The sequence below is a fragment of the Labrus bergylta genome, chromosome 24, assembly GCF_963930695.1.
Source record: "Labrus bergylta chromosome 24, fLabBer1.1, whole genome shotgun sequence".
In the NCBI taxonomy this organism is placed as follows: domain Eukaryota; kingdom Metazoa; phylum Chordata; class Actinopteri; order Labriformes; family Labridae; genus Labrus; species Labrus bergylta.
The window spans coordinates 190,444-207,943 of NC_089218.1; the positions used below are offsets into that span (position 1 = coordinate 190,444).

The following is a 17,500-nucleotide window of genomic DNA, read 5'->3' on the forward strand; positions in this document are numbered from 1 at the left end:
TCCTCCTCCTCCACCTCCTCCTCCTCCTCCTCCACATCCTCCTCCTGCTCCTCCTCCACTTCCTCCTCCACATCCTCCTCCTGCTCCTCATATAACATCTGTAACAGAGTGTGGCCCCCTGGTGGGCTATGAGGGTACTGCAGCTCCTTGTTTTCAAGATGTTTAACATTTCTTTTCTCTGTAAATTTAAAAATGTGTTTTTTAAATCTGAACTACCGCTTCCTCTTCTTCTTCTTCTTCTTCTTCTTCTTCTTGTCTTGTGTCCAGTACGGCGTCAGAACATGAAGGTCCAGATTAACGCCACGGGCGACACCATCATCATGAAGTTTGTGCGTCCGAGTCCCGACGTGAAGCTGGAGGGTTACATTCTGGGTTACGGCAGCAGCATGTTCTCCAAACAGTTCATCCCGCTGCCCGAGAACGGAGAACCCTATGAGACGGAGCTGGGTAAGACAGGCGGGGGTTCTGAGGTCACCTGTCAATCACAGAATGTGGGAGGGGCTGTGGTGTCATGTGGTGTTTACCTTCCTGTGAGGAGGAACCGTCCGTCAGCAGCTCGACCGCTCTGTTGACTGTGTGTGTGTGTGTGTGTGTGTGTGTGTGTGTGTGTGTGTGTGTGTGTGTGTGTGTGTGTGTGTGTGTGTGTGTGTGTGTGTGTGTGTGTGTGTGTGTGTGTGTGTGTGTGTGTGTGTGTGTGTGTGTGTGTGTGTGTGTGTGTGTGTGTGTGTCTGTGTGTGTGTGTGTGTGAAAATAAGAAACTTGAAACTTTTGTGGACGTCAGATTATCAGGAGCAGCTGTGAGTCTGTTTATACTCAGAGTAAAAGGTGTGTGTGTGTGTGTGTGTGTGTGTGTGTGTGTGTGTGTGTGTGTGTGTGTGTGTGTGTGTCCGGTGAGGTGAAACATCTGTCACATGTTTCTGACTCTGCTGCTGCGATGTGTTCAAGTGCATGATGTGTTCAAGTGCATGATGTGTTCAAGTGCATGATGTACTACCTGTGATGTCAGCAGGAGTAGAAGATGTGGTTTTTGTGTTTTCAGACGCAGAGCCAAAGTACCTGGTGGCTGTCCAGCCAATCCCGGTCAATGACGTGAAGAAACACTGCACAGGTACGCCCCGCTCACTTCCTGTTCAGATGTACAGCTGCTCAGGCCGACAGGAGGTCTCACTCTTTAATCACCTGGGTGCACAGGGAAGGTGAACCTGGAGAAGCCGCTCCATCTGGTGATCGGCTCGGTCAGTCCTACCGCCGTGCTGTTGTCCTGGGGAAACCACCTGAAGACGCCGTACGAGGGGAACATAATGAACGAGTGTCTGGAGGACGGGTGAGAGCGTCCAATCAAAACAAACCTCAACAAGCTCCTGAACTAATATTGTTTCATTTATTGTTTTAGTAAACAAAACATGCAGATAAACTCATGCACACGGTCTACATTAAATTGCACAAAAATATTGACAACATTTTGAAAAGTGAAAAGTGAGTGTTGCTCCTCTCAAGCTCTTCCCCTTTTTCAAAATGTTGTCAATATTTATGTGCATGGTGTGTTTATAGAGAGTGTTGTCACAACTGTTTGGGGTTAAAAGATATTTTTCCTGTTTAACAAAGAGGTAAAAAGAAAAGAGGACCAATAACAGCGCCCTGAGGAACTCCAGAAACTCTACATTTATCAGATGTTTGTTTTCCAGTTTGTTCTGCTGCCCCTTGTGGTCAAACAACCACACTGTCACTGAGGATCATACTTGTGTTTGTGTGTTCAGGTTCTATACCATCCGCTACAGAGAGAGGAACAGGAAGTGGATCTATCAGACATGCCCGACTGGCGACACGGTTGTCGACAACCTCAAACCTAACACGCCGTATGAGTTCGGTGTTCGCTCCAACAAGGACGACCGCAGCAGCATGTGGAGCAAACTGGTCATCCACAACACCAACATGGGCAGTAAGAAGGCATTTACTTTTTACAGTGTGAAGTGAAAAGTTAACTCTGACCCCTAGTGGTTAAAATGGGTACTGTAGTCTAAATTCTAAACATTATTTCACTCTCTACACATCTAACTGATTGGACATCACAGACTCACAGTAACAACACGATGAGTTAAAAGTCACCTTAACCCTTTATGTTCCTTCACAGATAAAAACACTCAGAAGCCATTTAAGCTGAGAAATCCTCTGGCTAAGCCTCTGGTGAGTCACCTGCTGCTCCTCACCTGTTTACTACAGGTCACCTTTGTTTGTTTGTTTGTTTGTTTGTTTGTGTGCTTTATTGATTTGTTTCATCATAGAATATAAATCACTTCCAGTTAATTGTTCAGATCATTTTCTCTGTTTTCGTCTTTCATAAAACCAGAAGGTCGATGACATCAAACGGGTCTGTCATGTTTGACCCCCCCCACCCTACCCCACCCCACCCCACCCCACCCCACCCACCCAGCACATGTATGTGTCACAGCACATACATGTGCTGGGTGGGTGGGTGTTATGACGTAGATCTCCCAGCAGACCGGTGTGTGTTTGACCTTCGACCTAGTCTCCTGAGGTCACACTGTTTATCCTCACTGTGAGCTACGGAAGCCTGTTGGTGCCAATATTCAAATAAAATCCAACTGAGACTGACCTAGCATGATGTTCTGTTTAACATCGCCACGGTATCAGAATTTAAACTTTGAATATAGATACCTGTTTGTTACCACGGCAATGGCTCTGTAGGAGTTTCTCTTCACACAAACATTTCCCATGAGCCTCAGCAGTCTTCACTAAAGCTCATAAATCAACCTGAATGAATGATAAACTCACCTGAAGCTGCTCAGGCTTTCTGATTGGATGTTTGTCTTTTGAAGCAGTGCACTCTGGGACTCGTAGTCACATCTGATTTGAATGTTTTTGTGATTTTACAGAAACCTCTGGGCCCTCACACTCTCTTCCCTCCTCGTCTCGGTGAGTGTTCTTTAAACCCTCTGTAGTGTTTGTGAGCGTGTTCAGGCAGCGTCACATGTCACAGGAATCTTTTAAATCACAGGTATGTTCAGGTGTAATCCACCTCCACCTGTTTTCATCACAATAAACCAGAGAATAAAGTGCAGACAGATGTTGGCACAAGTTCAGACGCGTCTGCAGCACGACGCTCCAGAAACAAACAGCGTGTTGAGACACAGAGCGAGCCGTCAGGACTTCATCTTTATTAACTATTAATATATCATTAGGAGTCTTTAAATACAAATTACAGTATTGAAGCCGTCTCTCTCTCTCTCTCTCCTCTCATGTCCGCAGCACTGCACAACAGGACGCACCTCCCTCTCTTCCCCGGAGCTCCTCGCACTTCTTTTGGTGATTATCACTTCCTGTTTCCTCCACCAACAATGACATCACTTCCTGTCTTCTTCTTTGATCTGGTGTCACTCTCACTCGTTACTCGTCTGTGTGGGTTAGGGTTCATGTTGTCTTTCATCTCCTTCTAAAATAACCCGTCTTCCTCCCCACAGCGCCCCCTGAAGGTCGTCAGGAGACTGCAGAGCCTAACTCTCCTCATGTTTTACTGGGTAAAAATAAACACGCTTGTTTACCTGCTTCAGCTGAGCCCCGCCCTGCACCTGAGAGGGGGCGGGCTCAGGGACCAGCAGCTGCTGTGATTGGCTGCATGTTAGCATGCTTTCAGCTCAGTTAGACCGTAAAACCGTGGTGTGGAGATGGCGGTCAGATGATAACAGTAAGTTCAATTTGCCCCGCCCACTTTGAGCACAGTTTTTTTAATCCACGCTGCTAAAGGTCAGCCGCCAGATTTCTTCTTCTTCTTTCAGACGTTTCTGTTCTCAGTCCTTCCCTCGTGTCCTTAGTCCTTCTCTCTGTTCCCTCAGTTCTTCCCTCGTGTCCTCAGTCCTTCTCTCCGTGTCCTCAGTCCTTCTCTCATGTCCTCAGTTCTTCCCTTGTGTCCTCAGTTCTTCCCTTGTGTCCTCAGTCCTTTCTGTGTGACCTCACTCCTTCCCTCTTGTCCTCAGTCCTTCTGTCTATGTCCTCACTCCTTCCCTCATGTCCTCAGTCCCTCTCTTTCCATCCTCAGTCCTTCTCTGTATGTCCTCAGTCCTTCTCTCGTGTCCTCAGTTCTTCCCTCGTGTCCTCAGTTCTTCCCTTGTGTCCTCAGTCCTTCTCTCTATGTCCTCACTCCTTCCCTTGTGTCCTCAGTCCCTCTCTCTCCATCCTCAGTCCTTCTCTCTATGTCCTCAGTCCTTCTCTTGTGTCCTCAGTCTTTCCCTTGTGTCCTCAGTCCTTCCCTTGTGTCCTCACTCCTTCCCTTGTGTCCTCAGTCCTTCTCTCGTGTCCTCAGTTCTTCCCTTGTGTCCTCAGTCCTTCTCTCTATGTCCTCACTCCTTCCCTTGTGTCCTCAGTCCCTCTCTCTCCATCCTCAGTCCTTCTCTCTATGTCCTTAGTCCTTCTCTCGTGTCCTCAGTCTTTCCCTCGTGTCCTCAGTCCTTCCCTTGTGTCCTCAGTCCTTCTCTCGTGTCCTCAGTTCTTCCCTTGTGTCCTCAGTCCTTCTCTCTCCATCCTCAGTCCTTCTCTCTATGTCCTCAGTCCTTCCCTCGTGTCCTCAGTCCCTCTCTCTTCATCCTCAGTCCCTCTCTCTTCATCCTCAGTCCTTCTCTCTATGTCCTCAGTCCTTCTCTCGTGTCCTCAGGTCTTCCCTCGTGTCCTCAGTCCTTCTCTCGTGTCCTCAGTTCTTATCTTGTGTCCTCAGTCCTTTCTGTGTGACCTCACTCCTTCCCTCGTGTCCTCAGTCCCTCTCTCTATGTCCTCAGTCCTTCTCTCTTGTCCTCAGTTCTTCCCTTGTGTCCTCAGTCCCTCTCTCTCATCCTCAGTCCTTCTCTCTATGTCCTCACTCCTTCTCTCGTGTCCTCAGTTCTTCCCTTGTGTCCTCAGTCCTTTCTGTATGACCTCACGCCTTCGCTCATGTCCTCAGTACCTCCCTCTCCATCCTCAGTCCTTCTCTCTATGTCCTCAGTCCTTTTCTCTCTATGTCCTCAGTCCTTCTCTCGTCGTCTGTGTTTCTGCTTCCTGATTGGTTGTGATGTTGGATCAGTCTGCATGATGTAAGGACAGCATGTCAGTTCAGACGCAGACGTTGTTGGACTTTCCCTTCAGGGAGAGACGACACAAGTCGTTCTGCAGACCCCCCCTCTTCTAGACTTTTTTGTCTTTCCGTACAGGCCGAGATCCTGGGGCCAAAACCTGATCATTGGACATTTGTCTGACGGTCAGAGACGATTAAAAAACAAATACAGGATATCCGATTTAAATAAAAGACAACCTTACATTCAGACGTGATGATCAGGTTCCCATGATCTGGGTCTCTCTCTCTCTCTCCCTCTCTCTCTCTCTCTCTCTCTCTCTCTCTCTCTCTCTCTGTCTCTCTCTCTCTGTCTCTCTGGCTCTTTCTCTGTCTCTCTCTCTCTCTCTCTGTCTCTCGCTCTCTGTCTCTCTCTCTCTGTCTCTCTGTCTGTCTCTCTCTCTCTGTCTCTCTCTCTCTCCCTCTCTCTCTCTCTCTCTCTCTCTCTCTCTCTCTGTCTCTCTCTCTCTGTCTCTCTGGCTCTTTCTCTGTCTCTCTCTCTCTCTCTCTCTCTCTCTCTCTGTCTCTCGCTCTCTGTCTCTCTCTCTCTGTCTCTCTGTCTGTCTCTCTCTCTGTCTCTCTCTCCCTCTCTCTCTCTCTCTCTCTCTGTCTCTCGTTCTCTGTCTCTCTGGCTCTCTCTCTGTCTCTCTCTCTGTCTCTCTCTCTGTCTCTCGCTCTCTGTCTCTCTCTCTCTGTCTCTCTGTCTCTCTGGCTCTCTCTCTGTCTCTCTCTCTCTCTGTCTCTCACTCTCTCTCTCTCTCTCTCTCTCTCTCTCTCTCTCTCTCTCTCGTCCAGACAAAGGAAACTCTTTTACAAACGACACCATGAAACCATCAGAGCGTCCTCCGGCCCTCCCCTCCCTCATGTCCACCACAGCCCGTCCTGCAGACACCACAGCCTCCCCCATCCTTAAACTAACCTCCGGGGATGACTCACATCAGGGACAGACTACTAATGTGCCCGAGATGACCTTTAACCCTGCCGGTAATTCAAACCTTCACTTTCCCTTTTTCTGATTACACGTCCACACGAACACACGAGAACTTCAGAACCTTTTACTGTGACTCTCAGAGAAAGAAGAGTGTCGTCTGCAAACTGCTCAAGTCTAAATGTCTAATCCAAGAGAATCTGTGCTCAGCGTGCAGTAATGATCACATGCTCAGATACTTCTCAAAGGTTTTCTCTTCTGAACTTCAGACATCATTACTCTTTTTGATCGGACGCACTGACGTCCTTCTCTGTCCAACTTGTCATGTTAAACCTTCTTTTTCCCATGCAGCTTTCGTCCAATCACAGGATGAATCATCCCTGCTGAGATCGGCTCAGGCCAATGAGAGAGCCCAAACTAACCTCTGGGGTAATACTGACCTCCTGGTCTTCAGAGGCACTCTTTGCTTTTTGTCTGTTTGCCGTCCATGAGCCTCCATCTTGTCCCCACCAGCTTCCTGATAAATGTGCCCTGATGTTTCTGTCCACAGGATTGGCTGCTCGCTGCAGGAGTTTGTAAACACATTTCATCCAACTTGGCGTCTAACGTCTGCATGCAGCACACAATCTGACAGTCATAAACATGACTGTGGTTTGTGAAGATTGTGACTCTGTGTTTTTAGAGTGTACAGTGAATGTCCATCAGAGTCGTCCATCACTAACATCACCGCTCCCCGCTGCTGCGTGCTCGCTTCACTCTAAACTTCCATCAAAGCGACGTCAGCTTGTAACAGCCCTGCTACTCTTTTTGGTCTTTTAGGTCAGGACAGCAATCGGTCTCCTGCGCTGACTTTTCAGACCTACAACCCGGCAGCTCCCCTGCTGGTCAGATCCATGAGGCCTGCGTCCAGGAACCCTCTGTTCCCCTTCTCTAACAGACACCCCCCCTCCCCCTCTAGAGCCAGTACCTCAGCTCACAGCTCGGGGATACTCGGGGGTAATCCTCCCTGTTCCTGTCTCTAGTCTGTCCTTCACACCGCTGTCTTTTAAAAGTCATTTGGACGTTGGACAATGTAAACAACCGACCTGCAACAACGAGCATCAGGAGAAACCGACTAAAGAGGGACTTGACTTGTTGGTTATCTCAGCGGTTGCTCTTGTTGACCTCTATCCTAAATGCTGATTTATTTAGATCATAAACAGTAAAGAGTTATTTTTAGGTTTGATCTACTATATCAGCTGACAAGATCCCAAAAAACACTGACATAGAACCCAAAATACCACTTCAGTATTCAAGCTTTAATTAACTTTTAACTCTCTGTGATCAATAATGACTATTTTAAAAGAGGACATATTCTGAATAATCCACTTCTACAGTGTTTCTGAACATAGATCTGAGTAACCTGAGTGTCTACTGACCCACAACATGTGAAATAAACCCATCCAGTCCTTTGTGACTACACAGAGAAAGCATTACATGAAACACTCTGATTGGTCCTGCAGGTCACCTGGATCCTGGTTTTGTATTTTAGTCCAACAGGTTGAATATTCCTCTGAGTTTCACGTCTGTTTGTTTTACGTCTTTATTCTGCTGACGTTTGGTGAGCTGATCAGTGGAACAACCTCTCGTGTCCGTTTGTCTGACAGGAAACACTCTCCGTCTTTAAGAATGAGTCACTTTACAATCTGAAAACCTAAACCCTACTGACGTCCAACTTCACTGCAGACGCTTTGTGATTGGTTCAGTTCGTTGTCAGTTACACACCGTTTCATCTCCACATCTCAAAGTGTTCAGACTTTAAAGAGGTCGTTCTGAAGAACAGCAGACTGGTTCAGACGGCGTTGGTTTCTGGAGCAGGAAGTGAGAGGTTGTTCTGCTTCTCTTCTCTTTCTGTCCCTTCATAACGCTCACTTTTCTCCCCACAGTAAACGGACAGCCTCATCGGGGGGGCCTCTCCCCACCTCGACCAGCCTTATGGTCCAGACCTCGACTCGGTAAAAAGACTTGTTGTCTCTGTTTCATCATCATCATCATCATCATCATCATCTTCATCATTAACTTTCAGATGCTTCCACTTTCTTCCCCTGCAGCTCCTGGTAAACCTTTCTGTTTCCATCTGTTAATGCTTTAATGTTCATCCATCTTCATCCATCCTCTATCCGTCCTCTGTCCTTTATCATCCATCCATCCTCTGTCCTTTATCATCCATCCTCTGTCCCTTATCCTCCATCCTCTGTCCCTTATCATCCATCCTCTTTCCTTTATCATCCATCCTCTGTCCTTTATCATCCATCCATCCTCTGTCCTTTATCATCCATCCTCTGTCCCTTATCATCCATCCTCTGTCCTTTATCCTCCATCCTCTGTCCCTTATCATCCATCCTCTTTCCTTTATCATCCATCCTCTGTCCTTTATCATCCATCCATCCTCTATCCTTTATCCTCCATCCTCTGTCCCTTATCATCCATCCTCTGTCCCTTATCATCCATCCTCTGTCCTTTATCATCCATCCTCTGTCCTTTATCCTCCATCCTCTGTCCCTTATCCTCCATCCTCTGTCCCTTATCATCCATCCTCTGTCCCTTATCATCCATCCTCTGTCCTTTATCATCCATCCTCTGTCCTCTATCCTCTGTCCCTTATCATCCATCCTCTGTCCTTTATCATCCATCCTCTGTCCTTTATCATCCATCCTCTGTCCTTTATCATCCATCCTCTGTCCTCTATCCTCTGTCCCTTATCATCCATCCTCTGTCCTTTATCCTCCATCCTCTGTCCCTTATCATCCATCCTCTGTCCTTTATCCTCCGTCCTTTATCCTCCATCCTCTGTCCCTTATCATCCATCCTCTGTCCTTTATCCTCCGTCCTTTATCCTCTATCCTCTGTCCCTTGTCATCCATCCTCTGTCCTTTATCATCCATCCTCTGTCCCTTATCATCCATCCTCTGTCCTTTATCCTCCGTCCTTTATCCTCCATCCTCTGTCCCTTATCATCCATCCTCTGTCCTTTATCCTCCGTCCTTTATCCTCTATCCTCTGTCCCTTATCATTCATCCTCTGTCCTCTATCCTCTGTCCCTTGTCATCCATCCTCTGTCCTTTATCATCCATCCTCTGTCCGTGGGTCTGGGTCTTAGGGTGTCTTCTGTGTCTTCTGGGTCTTCTGTGTCTTTTGTGTCGTCTTTTGTCCTACATGTTTGTTGTCTGAACTCGAGCTTCTGCAGGATTTCAGTTTCAAACCATCTTGAGGACGTTTAGATGATTTGAGTTGGTTACATAAGTCCTGTAGCATGATGTCACTGTGCTCCGTGTGGTGGTGGTGGTGGGGGGGGGGGGTCTGGATGTCTGGGTTGGAGCTTGTGGTCGGGGTTTCCAGTTGTTCTTCCAGGGGCAGACTGTTTTTTATTTGACTGATTGTTTCAGCAGATTCTTTCTTGTTACACAACATTCAAAGGAAAACTTCATGAAAATGATCAAACCCTCATTCAGCGCCTTGAAGCCTGACATGCTCTGACCACACCCCCCTCCCCTCTGTGTTCACAACAGGAGGGGATGGGGTCAATGGTCAGACTGAAGCACAGTATGCATGTGGTTGTGCCTGCTAGTCCTGAGCTTCAGGAGTCTCACTTACACTGATCAGGAAACCTGGAGGGCGAGGTACAGGGAAGGTTAAGTGAAGCTAAGGTAAGGTTGTAGGAAAGGTAATGTCAGGTGAAGTGAAGGTGACGAGGGTCCCAGTCTGACCTGCTGCAGTCAACGACTCATTACTGCAGGAGAAGTCCTAGTCTCTTGACATGTCCCACCGTAGAGGTAAAGATTTGACCTCAGCTTGACTACTGTGTGCTGATTGGCTCCTCAGCAGCTCTCCTGGTCATGTGAAGCGTCCAGAGGCGACCTGATGTTAGCTCACGTTGTAAAAAGCTTTGAGCTTTTTACAGTAGATGGTTTTGTTGTGTGATGAATCTGGACACATCAGCCAATCTTTAACATGTTTCTGCTTCACTTCCTGTCTGACTGCGAGCGTTGTAGGCGTGATGATGTCACACGCTGTTTGTTCAGTTTCAGGATTGTTTGTGTGAACACATAAAATCATTCCAGTATGTATGTCATGTTCCCACTCTGCTTTGAGGCCTCTTAGTTCTGGAGCGACTCAGCTCTGTGATTAGGAAGAATTCGGGGAGGGGGGTAAATTGGCTCCAGACTGTGGACTTGAGTCTTTGGTGGTTCTATGAAAACAGACTCGAGTTACGCAGGATTGTTCATGTTTTCAGGTTCATCTGGAGTTTGGACACGGGTATCAGGTTGAGCTGGAGGAGAGAGAGAGGCAGATTAGAGAGTCTTCAGGTTCCAGGTCCCTGATCCTCTGTGACAGTCTGAGAAGCAGCAGCTGAAATGTCTTCTTTGTTCCAGGTTCCCTCCCTCGTCCGTCTGTACCAATCAGCAAGAGACCCAACCTGGTGGGGAAACCTGGAGACACAGGTCAGAGGTCACGCCCTTCTCTCAGCTCTCCAACTGTCTGCACACAGAACGTCACACTTTGGTTTTCTCCACCAGATAAAGTCAACAACTTGAAGCAGACGGACAAACTGCCCGTCCTGAAACCCAAAGTACCTCCAGCAACCGTCAAACCCACCAAACAGGAACGCAAGCAGACGAGCACCGCTGCCCCGACCACAGCCGGTACGACATGCTCTCACACTTCCTGTTGACATGCTCTCACACTTCCTGTTGAATGCTCTCACACTTCCTGTTGACATACTCTCACACTTCCTGTTGACATGCTCTCACACTTCCTGTTGACATGCTCTCACACTTCCTGTTGACATGCTCTCACACTTCCTGTTGAATGCTCTCACACTTCCTGTTGACATACTCTCACACTTCCTGTTGACATGCTCTCACACTTCCTGTTGACATACTCTCTGCTCTCACACTTCCTGTTGACATACTCTCACACTTCCTGTTGACATGCTCTCACACTTCCTGTTGACATGCTCTCACACTTCCTGTTGACATGCTCTCACACTTCCTGTTGACATACTCTCACACTTCCTGTTGACATGCTCTCACACTTCCTGTTGAATGCTCTCACACTTCCTGTTGACATGCTCTCACACTTCCTGTTGACATGCTCTCACACTTCCTGTTGAATGCTCTCACACTTCCTGTTGACATACTCTCACACTTCCTGTTGACATGCTCTCACACTTCCTGTTGACATACTCTCTGCTCTCACACTTCCTGTTGACATGCTCTCACACTTCCTGTTGACATGCTCTCACACTTCCTGTTGACATGCTCTCACACTTCCTGTTGACATACTCTCTGCTCTCACACTTCCTGTTGACATGCTCTCACACTTCCTGTTGACATACTCTCTGCTCTCACACTTCCTGTTGACATGCTCTCACACTTCCTGTTGACATGCTCTCACACTTCCTGTTGACATGCTCTCACACTTCCTGTTGACATGCTCTCACACTTCCTGTTGACATACTCTCTGCTCTCACACTTCCTGTTGACATGCTCTCACACTTCCTGTTGACATACTCTCTGCTCTCACACTTCCTGTTGACATGCTCTCACACTTCCTGTTGACATGCTCTCACACTTCCTGTTGACATACTCTCTGCTCTCACACTTCCTGTTGACATGCTCTTACACTTCCTGTTGCTATACTCTCTGCTCTCACACTTCCTGTTGACATGCTCTCACACTTCCTGTTGACATGCTCTCACACTTCCTGTTGACATGCTCTCTGCTCTCACACTTCCTGTTGACATGTTCTCACACTTCCTGTTGACATACTCTCTGCTCTCACACTTCCTGTTGACATGCTCTCACACTTCCTGTTGACATACTCTCTGCTCTCACACTTCCTGTTGACATACTCTCTGCTCTCACACTTCCTGTTGACATGCTCTTACACTTCCTGTTGATATACTCTCTGCTCTCACACTTCCTGTTGACATGCTCTCACACTTCCTGTTGACATGCTCTCACACTTCCTGTTGACATGCTCTCTGCTCTCACACTTCCTGTTGACATGCTCTTACACTTCCTGTTGATATACTCTCTGCTCTCACACTTCCTGTTGACATGCTCTCACACTTCCTGTTGACATGCTCTCACACTTCCTGTTGACATGCTCTCTGCTCTCACACTTCCTGTTGACATGCTCTCACACTTCCTGTTGACATACTCTCACACTTCCTGTTGACCTGATCTTGTTTGTGTATCCAGGCGGTCGTCAGGAGACGTGGGAGGACTCAGAGCTCTTTCAGTCTCAGCCGACCTCTGATGTCGACGCTTTGGGAAAAAAGCGTTACGTTGGTGAGTGGATGCGGCGTTCACGTCGTTAAAGACGATGAAATAAAATGATGACTCATACTCGTCCTCGCTGTCCTCCTGCAGCTCCTCACGTCGTCTACCAAACAGGAAAGAAACCCGATGAGCCGTGCTCCATCACCTCGTCTCTCAACTACTTCCCTCAGGGCGAACGTGGCGACGCCAACGTGACGGCCCCGCCCAAGTCTCCGCCCTCTAACCTCACGGTGGTGACCGTGGAGGGATGTCCGTCCTTCATCATCCTGGACTGGGAGAAAACCGACAACGACACCACAGGTATGAAAACAATGAGACATGAGGATCTCTGTTTGGAAACGTTTGTTTATCTGAAGGGTGTGGCCTCTCCTCCTCAGAGTATGAAGTCATCTCCACCGCCAAAGGACCCGATGGTGAGCAGGTCTCCATCCTGACCACCAACCAGACTCACACGGCCGTGGAAAACCTCAAGCCTGAGAGCAGGTGAGTGTTGACTTCCTGTTAGCTCTTCAGTGTAACGCCTGCACGCTCCTCCGTCTCACAGAGCGCCGTCTGCTTCCTGCCCAGACGCCGCTCTGCTCATATCTCTCTCTCTGTGCTGATTGGTTCTTCAGCATTACATCATATCTCTCTCTCTGTGTGCTGATTGGTTCTTCAGAATGACGTCATATCTTTCTGTGTCTTTCCTTCAGCTATGAGTTTAAGGTGAAGCCAAAGAACGAGCTGGGCGAGGGTCCTCCCAGTGAGCCGGTCTCCTTCAGCACAGAGTCAGGTACTGAGGTTTGAAGATGTAAACAATAAACAAACAGACAACCAAACAAACAGTTCTGTTTGTGAGAATTCAAATGTTTTGTTTTGTTCATAGCGGACCCTCGGGTGAGCGAGAATGTGTCAGGTAAGACCCCTTAAACACCTGAGTGTCATCAGCGTACAGACGTTTCTATGAGAGCAGAGGAGTCATCACTTCCTTTCTCTGCAGGGAAAGACGCCATCTGGACGCAGTTTCCCTTCAAGACGGACTCGTACTCCGACTGTCACGGCAAACAGTACGTGAAGAGGACCTGGTACCGCAAGTTTGTGGGCGTGCAGCTGTGCAACTCGCTCAGGTACAAGATCTACCTGAGCGACTCGCTCACCGGTGAGTAACCTGCTGGTCAGCAGAGAGAATGCAGGCTGGAGGAGCGTTGGTCTTTTATTCTGAAAGTCTGTTTGTCACCTGTTCAGGTAAATTCCACAACATCGGAGATCAGACGGGCTTCGGGGAGGATCACTGTCAGTTCGTCGACTCGTTCCTAGACGGACGGACGGGCCGACAGCTCCAAGCCGACCAGCTGCCCTCCAGACCAGGTATGCAGCCTCCTGATTGGTTGTTTAGAGTTGTTCTTGCAGACGAGGCGACTCGGGATAACTCTCCGTCTCTTCTGATCCAGGTTTTTATCGTGCCATTCGTCAGGAGCCCGTCCACTTTGGACAGATCGGAGGCCCCTCCCATATCAGCTACGTGTCATGGTATGAGTGTGGGACGCCGATCCCCGGGAAGTGGTGAGAGGACTGGTGGTCTTTGGGGGGGAGGAGGCCCTGCCCCCTCCTCAGTGCTGTAAAAACATGTAGAGGACAGACTGTCAGGGAGAAATATGTAAACATGCCTCATCTTAACTATTTATCAAACAACAGCAGGAAACATGGAGGCGTGTCCTCTCTGCAGAGGTGGCGTGGCTAACTTACCATACAATGATTTTGTTTTGTTATAAAAGGGAAGCTGGCTCCCTGAAGACTATGTTCTTACCGTGTGAGATGTTTTATTTATCTGGTTATATTTCGACCGTCACAGAGTATTATGGGATGTGTTACAGGGTCAGACAGGTACCTGCTGCTTTTACCTGGACCTCACCTAAAGACGGGGCTGGTTCTCATGACGGGAAAATATTAAGCTGGCTTAGCTCTGGGTTAGCTCTCGTTAGCTCTCGTTAGCTCTCGTTAGCTCTCGTTCGCTCTCGTTAGCTCTGGGTTAGCTCTCGTTAGCTTTCGTTAGCTCTCGTTAGCTCTGGGTTAGCTCTTGGTTAGCTCTCGTTAGCTTTCGTTAGCTCTCGTTAGCTCTGGGTTAGCTCTCGTTAGCTTTCGTTAGCTCTCATTAGTTCTGGGTTAGCTCTTGTTAGCTCAGGCTTGGCTCTCGTTAGCTCTCGTTAGCTCTGGGTTGGCTGTGGGTAAGCCCAGCTGCACGCCGCTGACCTGCACGCCGTTCTGATGCATCTGTGAGTTCAGTGTGGGGACTCTCTCACCTGAGTCTCGTCCTTTACCTCCTCATACACACCAGCACAAAGTCATGGACACGACAGAAAGATTAAGATTTACTTTATTGATCCCGCAAGGAGAAATTCTGTTTAAAACAGAAACAGAGAAGAAGAAGTGTAACGTTCGCTGTCGACCTCGTTGTTGACCACTGTTTTATTCTGCCATAAAGCACACAGGTGGTTAATGACAGGTGTGACTCTGAGTGGGTAGCTGCGTCTACAGGTGGCGCTGTAGACGCTCCGTGTGGGCATTATCTTCTTCTTCTTCTCTTCAGGGTTTGAGGATTGATGATCCATGTGTCGGTGTCTCAAAGCTGAAAAGTGCTTTCTGTCCGTTAATCTAACATCCTGGTCCTCACCTGACTTATTGTTCCCATAGCTAGCATGCTAAGTGGCTAATGGTCTCAGACCTATCAGGAGTTCTGTTCTTCATAAAGGTTAGAACGTGACTAACACATGAACACAAGCTACATGCTAATGCTAACTCTTCATTATCTCTCTTGTGTTTAAATTTGCTCTGAAGATTGTAAATAAAGTTTCTCCACGAGGCTGGATGAAGATGTTTTTATAAAAATGTTTTTATATTCAGTGTCAATAAAAACTTTTTTTTAAAAGTCTGTTTTAATTCCTGACGCACGTTTACATCAGTCATCATCATAAATCTGCTGAACGCGACCTGAGCTCACATGTTGCTGCCGCTCTGACTCCAGCAGGACGCAGATTTAACAAACTGTCCTTTAAGTCTCCAACCTTTTCATGGATTACATTACTTTTCCAGAACGTCATTTGGAGGTGGGGGTTTGCTGAGACTGCAGGTCGGAGCTGGGCTTTATGTGCTGTCGGCACGGCAACCGGTGGATAATTATAGTTGAAGGAAAAAACTCTGACAGATTTTTGACTCTGAGGAGTGATGTGATGTGGTGGGGGGTGGGGGGGGGGGGTGGTGCCCATTATGTAACACGCCAACAACAGTCCAACTGGGAACCCATTCCACGGGGGGGGGGGGGGGTTACTGCTGATGACTGACAGGTAGTCTCGATAGCCGAAGTTTAAATTCTAGTGAGAATCCTGCATGCCATCTGAGAGGCTGCAGAGGAGCGAGTGCTGCGGAGGAGCGAGTGCTGAAGAAGAGTGTGTGCTGTAGAAGAGCGAGTGCTGTAGAAGAGTGTGTGCTGTGGAAGAGCGAGTGCTGCGGAGGAGCGAGTGCTGCGGAGGAGCGAGTGCTGAAGAAGAGTGTGTGCTGTAGAAGAGCGAGTGCTGCGGAAGAGCGAGTGCTGCGGAGGAGCGAGTGCTGCGGAGGAGCGAGTGCTGCGGAGGAGCGAGTGCTGCGGAGGAGCGAGTGCTGAAGAAGAGTGTGTGCTGTAGAAGAGCGAGTGCTGTGGAAGAGCGAGTGCTGCGGAGGAGCGAGTGCTGCGGAGGAGCGAGTGCTGCGGAGGAGCGAGTGCTGCGGAGGAGCGAGTGCTGAAGAAGAGTGTGTGCTGTAGAAGAGCGAGTGCTGTGGAAGAGCGAGTGCTGCGGAGGAGCGAGTGCTGAAGAAGAGTGTGTGCTGTAGAAGAGCGAGTGCTGCGGAGGAGCGAGTGCTGAAGAAGAGTGTGTGCTGTAGAAGAGCGAGTGCTGTAGAAGAGCGAGTGCTGCGGAGGAGCGAGTGCTGCGGAGGAGCGAGTGCTGCGGAGGAGCGAGTGCTGCGGAGGAGCGAGTGCTGCGGAGGAGCGAGTGCTGCGGAGGAGCGAGTGCTGCGGAGGAGCGAGTGCTGAAGTAAAAACGTTTTTAAAACACGTTCTCCTGCAGACTTCTTAATGGTTGTCTCCCCTCCTCTAATGACCTCTGATGTCTACGAGGTGGCTCCAGATGGGGTCCTGACCCTCAGTTTGAGACCCTCTGCGTTTACACGTGTTCATGTATAGTCTCGTGTTTGGTCTCAGAACAAAATGTCTCTTTGTTGTTGGCAGAGCGAGTCGTAGTCTATAAAAACACTCAGCGAATATTTAGAGAGAAAACACAGAAACAAGTTTCTGCCAGCTCCACCGTGGACTCCACACACCTCCTGGGATCTGCAGGGAAACAGGAAATGATGTCACACATGTAAAGTCTTTGAAGCTGATCATGAGGCGCAGTGTGCTGCAGGAAACTGGATCCTGCTGGGAGAGGGACTAATGTAATCCTGCAGACCACCCAGGGCCCCATGGTTCTGTTTAACCTCCTACACTCAATTATTCTGCAGAAGAAGAAAAGGTCTGTCCGTCAGGTCATCTGAATAAGGACTGGTTGGGAGGACATGGGGGGGAGGGGGGGGAGGGGGGCCAAGGGGGGACGAGGGGGATCTGGCTTTGTGTTTGGGGGAACCCCAGGGTTTGTCGAGGAGAGGATCTCAGAGATTGATGATCCTCTCTGGGATAAATTCGGAATCTGTTTCACAGATTGAGTTTGAGACGTCGTCGAGGGAACAGATGTTCAGATCGTTCTTCTTCTGTGGTGGAAATCCTGACCGCTGCAGTCTTTAACACTGACCTGGGATCACCTCCTCCTCCCCCCTCCTGGTCCAGGATCAGGTTTGGCTCGTTGCCGTCACACCTGGCTCAGATAAATCCAGAGTTTCCTGGAGGTGAAGAAAAGAGGCAGAACCTTGGAGAAGATCGTATAATCTGTTTTATGAATGTTCTTTATATGGTTTCCAAAGAAGAAGAAGAAGTGCCTCGAGTCGACTCATTGAAAGGTTTTATGGCTGATAAAGATTCTTATGGTAGAAATACGAAACATGAGGCGTTCAAGAGCTTCAAAAGAGTGGGGCATCAAGGTGACGAGGTGTTCATTAACTGAAATGAGCTTCATTCAGTAATGCGTGTCCTGAGTTAAAACAGTT

General features: G+C 48.5%; 1 protein-coding gene across 12 annotated transcripts in view; it reads left to right on the plus strand.

Moving 5' to 3' along the window:
• The window catches only part of LOC110003782 (target of Nesh-SH3), a 15,787-nt gene extending 530 nt beyond the window's left edge, over positions 1–15,257 (plus strand). Inside the window, exons 2-23 of one of the 12 annotated variants that reach the window (XM_065952125.1) lie at positions 268–447; positions 1,040–1,108; positions 1,192–1,324; positions 1,758–1,939; positions 2,132–2,184; positions 2,895–2,934; positions 3,268–3,324; positions 3,480–3,536; positions 5,891–6,079; positions 6,375–6,452; positions 6,843–7,019; positions 7,949–8,017; positions 10,436–10,504; positions 10,580–10,705; positions 12,269–12,358; positions 12,440–12,649; positions 12,727–12,832; positions 13,042–13,121; positions 13,215–13,244; positions 13,329–13,487; positions 13,574–13,696; positions 13,780–15,257. In XM_065952125.1, the coding sequence (XP_065808197.1) occupies positions 268–447; positions 1,040–1,108; positions 1,192–1,324; positions 1,758–1,939; positions 2,132–2,184; positions 2,895–2,934; positions 3,268–3,324; positions 3,480–3,536; positions 5,891–6,079; positions 6,375–6,452; positions 6,843–7,019; positions 7,949–8,017; positions 10,436–10,504; positions 10,580–10,705; positions 12,269–12,358; positions 12,440–12,649; positions 12,727–12,832; positions 13,042–13,121; positions 13,215–13,244; positions 13,329–13,487; positions 13,574–13,696; positions 13,780–13,895 (2,393 nt within the window). In that variant the 3' untranslated portion in view covers positions 13,896–15,257. The remainder of the gene's footprint in view (positions 1–267; positions 448–1,039; positions 1,109–1,191; positions 1,325–1,757; positions 1,940–2,131; positions 2,185–2,894; positions 2,935–3,267; positions 3,325–3,479; positions 3,537–5,890; positions 6,080–6,374; positions 6,453–6,842; positions 7,020–7,948; positions 8,018–10,435; positions 10,505–10,579; positions 10,706–12,268; positions 12,359–12,439; positions 12,650–12,726; positions 12,833–13,041; positions 13,122–13,214; positions 13,245–13,328; positions 13,488–13,573; positions 13,697–13,779) is intronic. The other 11 variants (XM_065952127.1, XM_065952128.1, XM_065952126.1 and 8 more) reach the window with 11 other exon arrangements.
• Positions 15,258–17,500: the final 2,243 nt, after the last annotated feature.